A 6,108-nucleotide genomic window follows, 5' to 3' on the forward strand; every position below is an offset into this window, starting at 1 on the left:
TCTCGAATGGGAGAAGCGGATGGAAGAAATTTTTGAAGATTATAAAGGGACAGAGCTTAGAAAGGTGCAATATGCCGAAAGCCAACTCATAGGAGATGCTTTCACTTGGTGGAAAAGAGAAGAGATCGATCGACGACGTGCGCGTTATGATCCGGTCACAACTTGGAAGAAGATGAAAATTCAAGTACGTTTTCCTTCGGCTTCTCATCCTCGCTTTCTTTGGCATCATATTCCTTCTTGTTACTCGTGACTACGAATGCATTCTCCTTGACATATTGCCGCTCTTCACTCACATTTGCCAAACTTTTGGGTTTTGTTTCCGTCACAAAGCCGGGATTCTCGACCGTTTCTTTCTTTTCGGTCACGCTCTTGGTCTCCTTGTCAGATGGAACTTCGAAATCATCCTCAAGGTGCCTCCCCACAGCCAACGCGATTGAGTGATATGCCCCGTTATCCTTGATGCTCACCTCTTGTCGGATGGAACTTCCACTGGGCAAATGACTTTGGTTCCTACACTCCGAACACGGAACCTCAGAAGTAAAATAAGTACACGAGGAAGAAGTTTTGTTACCTCGTGTGTGGACTTCTCTTTTATATAAGATAGTTTCGTCCTTTCGAGCATCAAGATTTTGCGCCTTCATTGGGTCTCCGGTATTGGAAAGTTTTTCGGGTATACGCATTGGCGTTGGCGTTCGTTGGCACCCATTCTTTGACAGCTTCTTGTTCATTTGTCGCTCTACTTGAATTGCCGTATGTACAAGATGTCTCAAGTCACGATATACGTGTGGGTTTACCTTTCTAGCGATTCGGTCTTTCAAGCCCTCTAGAAAGTGTGCCATGAGATCTTCTTCATTGTCGTCGATTCTCAAGTAAGCAAGGAGTTGTTCAAATTCTCTGAAGTAGCCCTCAACCGTCTTCTTTCCCTGCACTATGTTACGAAACTTATATCGCAATTCACGTAGAAAATGTTGAGGAACATACCTTCTACGCATCAAGATTTTCATCTTCTTCCAAGTTGTGACCGGATCATAACGCGCACGTCGTCGATCGATCTCTTCTCTTTTCCACCAAGTGAAAGCATCTCCTATGAGTTGGCTTTCGGCATATTGCACCTTTCTAAGCTCTGTCCCTTTATAATCTTCAAAAATTTCTTCCATCCGCTTCTCCCATTCGAGATAAGCTTCCGGATTAGTTGTTCCCGAAAATAAAAGAGATCTCGGATCGAATTTGTTACCTATTGTGCTGACTTCCGTTGAAATTATGATGGGTGCTGCCTTGTCTCGTGCATCAATATCCTTCGCCTTGGCTTTGTTTTCGTTTTTGACAAAGCTATTGCTTATAGGCTTTGACTAGTATGATGTGTGATTTATGATCATAGGGATGATCATAGGTATTGGATACAATCACAATCATAGGTATTCGTTGGAGAACGGAATACTGGATTGACCCGCATAAGATTGTCTCATGGACTCGCGTCATGACTTGAATCTCATATGACGGTTCCATGATTGGATCCTATGGCCTGAGATATCTACGGAATCCAACATGAGGAGTTGTGCACTTTGAATGTGTCAAACGCCCTGCGTAACAGGAGGACTATAAAGGCGTGTATCAGATACGACACGAATCAGTGTTGGATTGTAGATAGTCAAGAAGGGATTTATACCTCTCGTAAAAGAGAGAGAGATATCGCTGGGCCCCTCATGTAAGCGAGTCTGTAAAAATGTGTGGTTGCACTATAGACGAACGTCGTCTATCTCGTACAATCAAACCCAGTGAACGAGAAAGCAGTCGAGCCAGATAAGGTGGCTTCTCCATGCCTTATGTTCGACGTATGATTTCGTGGTACAAATGGATCATCAACGGGAATCATCACGATGTTTGTAAGATCACGAACAAACTCTATTCGAGATAGGTAGTCATAGTGTCTTGCTAGAGAATGCCTATGACTTGTATAACCGAAATGAAGATTTCGGGTTATACTGCTATATCGGATGAGCCTACAGGGTCACACATAGGAAAGGACAAACGCGCGAGAAAAGACGAGAAAATCCCGGTGGGGCGGAGGCCTGACCGACCGGTCCAGAAGGTCTGGACCGTTCGGTCCAGAGGTAACGTGCAAATGTTGCTCGGTCTGGAAAATGTTCTAGACCGATCGGTCCAGACCTCGGATTTCCTTTTGGGGAACGCCTCCTAAGCTCTTTGACACGACTTTCAGACCCTTTTGAGAGGTTTTTGAGAGTGAAAAACCCATAGTAAGATACCTGAAACCCTTGCGCAAAGCAGAAAGCGTTCTTCAGTCCTACTAGACGAGTTCCAACCGTTGGAATCCTTTCCGCCGTGTGGATACGTGTAAAGGGTGAGGTATTCTTCCTACCTTTAGTGATCGGACGAACTCTTCGATTGATATAGGCCCCGGATCGATTGAGGTAAGCGTTCTAACGTTTCTACAAGATCATGCATGCTAGGTTTTAGGGTTTCATAAACTTTTTGTTCTACATCTACTCGTAAACCCTAGAATCGATCTCTTAGAAATTAGATTCGCTGTAGAGATCCCAGGAATCTCAACAGTGGTATCAGAACTTGGTTTCTTTGTATGATTTTGCTAGAATCCGATCACGCACGTTATAGGATTTGAATCGTTTGAATCCGTGTTTTCTTTTGGATGCTGATACGTGTGTATCGAGTCTAAAATATATAACCCGATTCACAACTCACCGCAAGGATACGGATCGTCGTAACACGGGGTCGAACACAAGGACCGGTTGCTAAATCCAAATCTAAATCGAAAAGAGATCAAAGCAAGCAAGTAAGTGATGATGGAAGTAATTGGAATCTATAGAAAACGAAATAAGAAAGCAATATAAACGAGTAACCTATCAAACAAGGATGACTACGGGCGTCGGGATCGTATTCGCGTGTATGGGTATATGCTAAGCATGCATGAATAACGATTATGACTTGTATTCGGGAATCATCAAGCAACAAAGATGGAGAATTCACCTCTCGGTCTACTAACTCACTATCTACAGAGTAACTCGTCAATCTCTCGATCTATTCAAGTTAACCCTAGGTGCATAAAGAACGCTATCATCAACCCTAAATCGATTAAGCCATATCTCTATGTGAATAATACGATCTATCCTATTGATTTTGATCCGAAACAAACCCATATCTCTATGTGGTTCAGAATCCAAGATAATTGATCAAGGGGTTAGCAAACATCAATCCAATAAAAGTGTAAATCAATAGAACCGAATCAAATCAAAACCGAAATCCAAGTTAGGGTTCAAACATACCCAAAACACATACGAATCCCTAACCCATAGTCCTGGATCTACTCACGGTTCATAGAAGACAACAAAAAGCTCATAAAGAAAGAGATAAAAGAGAGGAAAGAAAGTCTCATGTCGATGTCTAGTCTTCACGATCGAATCCTCCTTCTTCTTCCCGAAATCCCGTGAACTTCTATTCTTCTCTCACCAAAAGCTCTCCAAAAGTGTGTATCTAGGTGTTCTCTAAGGGTCTCTGATGTTCTAAGACGTGGCTAGGGCTTTTTTATAACCCTAGGGCGGCTCCCAAGAGTCCTATTCCCATTCAGATGCTGAAAATCGCGAAACAGGGTTTTAGACTGGATCCGGACCGATTCCAGGTGGATCCGGACCGGATCCAGATTCCTGGGGTCAAATTCTGCGTCCTTGATCCGGACCGGATCCAGTTGGATCCGGCCCTGCGCTGGCAGTTTTCTGGTCTTCACGAATTCGCTCATAACTCTCTGCTCCGGTGTCGGATTTACGCGATTTTGGTGTCCACGTGAAGCTCTTGAAGTGATCTTTCCAATGGTATAAGTCTCGCACGATTTGGACCTCTGTAGAGAAAGTTATTGATGTCGCAACATGAGCATCTCATCCGGACTTCTCCTTTAACGTTCCAATTAGCTCCTTTTCGAGTCCAATCATCTTCGAAACCTGTAACTCTGCAAAACTAGAGCACAACCGGGTTTTGTATCCTAACACGCCTAGAATGTCTATGAATGCATGTGATTATCCTGTAAAACCTAGACAAACTCTCATCAAAATATAGAGAAGAATAGGAGTTATCAATGCTATGCACGAATTGATTGTAGATCTAGAGTAGATTACATGTTCTTTTTGCATGGTTGCAAGAGGTTCAAATTCTGAGTTCATAGGCAAAAACCGGGTCAAATTCGGGTCTGAAACGGGGCCAAAACGACGAAAATGAGATCTGATTACGTTTTTCACCTGGACCGATCGGTCTGATCATCTGGACCGATCGGTCTAGGGTTTCGCGTGTCGGTTGGACCGATAGGCCTAGACCGAATGGTCCACACGTGTGGACCAATCGGTCTGGAGGTTCGGACTGAAAGGTCTGGACCGTTCTGGACCGTTCAGACTGAATCACATAGACCGATTGGTCCAGACCCTGGACCGATCGGTCCACATCCCGAGGTTAGACCAAAAATTTTGGTTCTTCGTTTTGTGATATGGTTTGAGCAATAGTTTCTTAACCCGATCAACTGTGATTCAGAATTACATGATTCGTTCGTTTGGATGGTCCATAGTGCATGAATGCATGTTACCTAATCAAGATATTAGATACGCTTGATTGAGTGGGAGCTTCGGGATTGGGATTACATAATCGAATGGATGGTCTATTCGGATTATGTAATACATCTGATCAAGGAACAATGGTTGATCCTTGATTCGATTCGTACAATCGTTGCACAGAAACAGGTTAGATCTAGGAGCTCTACGAGTAAAGCACTTGTCAAGGCCTCGATCGTAGGTGTCATGGGTCATGCCAAAGCTAGGTGTGTCGTATTATCTTGGTGAGGCAAGATGGAGAAATGGTGATTCTCATAGCTTGAAAGTAGATGCTTGATCTAAGTGTGGTTTTAAAAATCCCTTTTTATGTAATGCTAAGCGTGTACCTTCCATTACTAGAGCACTTGTCAAGGCATCGATCGTCCGTAACACGGGTCATGCCAAAGCTGAGCGTGCCGGATTATCTTTGTGAGACAGGGTGGAAAATCGTGGTTCTCACAGCTTGAATATGGTTTACCTTAGGTTAAGGTGTCGAGTTTGACTTGAGACTTAATGGTACAGATGAGATGAGTATGCAATGATATTCGATATCATAGTCTCATAAAAGATCTAAGAATCACATTGGACGTGATTGACATTATATGTCTACCTAAATAGCATAAGGATAAGTGTAACAATTTATTCTTGTGTGAAATACGGATCTTAGTCTCATATAGAAATTTATGGTAGGGTTATTTTTCTTTATGGGAATATAGCTTGTATATGCATCTATGTTGTCGTTGATTGATGATGGACTAGCTGGTAGTAGATCATTGATAGAATCTGCATGTAGATGTGTTTTCGTTCTATTGTCTTTTTCTGTAGGACATAGCGTCGACCGGTAGTATACCGAAGTTGACGATGCGATCTGTCCTTATGAAGGATAATCCTCTTACCACGGCTTCTAGATCGATCATTGATGCTTATTGGAAGCATGTGGATGATTATCTGGATAAGTCTTGCTTGATATTTGGAAACGTGACTTCGAAATTGCGTAAGCAATTAGAGGACATGGACGATTCTTTGATAGTTGATCAGTAGAATGCGTCATTCCAAAAGAAAGCTGAGAGCCACGGAAAGAGTAATATGGTAGTTGTTGGAAAGAGTTTCGGCAAAAGGAAGCGTTCCAAGAGCAAGGGCAAAAGGAAAGTGACAAGCGTTGTCATTGAACCTAAGCCTAAGTCCAAAAAGGAAGAGAGTTATTTATGTCATGCCGTTGGACATTGGTATAGAAATTGTAGACTCTACCTGGAAGATCAAGAGAAGAAGAAGCTTATAAAAGCATCGAATTTTGGTGTCTTCGTTATAGAGGCTAACTTGTTTACTTCCACATCGTGGGTATTGGATACCGGAAGTGCTCGCACATTTGTGGAAATGTGAAAGCGTTGCGAGGAAGTAGACAGTTGGCAAAAGGAGAAGTAGATCTCCACGTTGGGAATGGAGCAAAGGTTGCTGCATTAGCCATAGGGAGTTACGATCTAACTTTACCTTCTGGACATGTATT

The 6,108-nt window shown here is 42.8% G+C and overlaps 1 protein-coding gene across 1 annotated transcript in view; it reads right to left on the reverse strand.

The window, feature by feature from the left end:
* LOC104817122 overlaps positions 1-1,335 on the reverse strand; it is a 3,651-nt gene extending 2,316 nt beyond the window's left edge. The window contains exon 1 of the mRNA XM_010546198.2: positions 185-1,335. Within this exon, the coding sequence (XP_010544500.1) occupies positions 185-1,157 (973 nt within the window). The 5' untranslated portion in view covers positions 1,158-1,335. The remainder of the gene's footprint in view (positions 1-184) is intronic.
* Between the last annotated feature and the right edge of the window lie 4,773 nt (positions 1,336-6,108).

Source organism: Tarenaya hassleriana, unplaced genomic scaffold (genome assembly GCF_000463585.1).
Source record: "Tarenaya hassleriana unplaced genomic scaffold, ASM46358v1 Cleome267, whole genome shotgun sequence".
Taxonomy (NCBI): domain Eukaryota; kingdom Viridiplantae; phylum Streptophyta; class Magnoliopsida; order Brassicales; family Cleomaceae; genus Tarenaya; species Tarenaya hassleriana.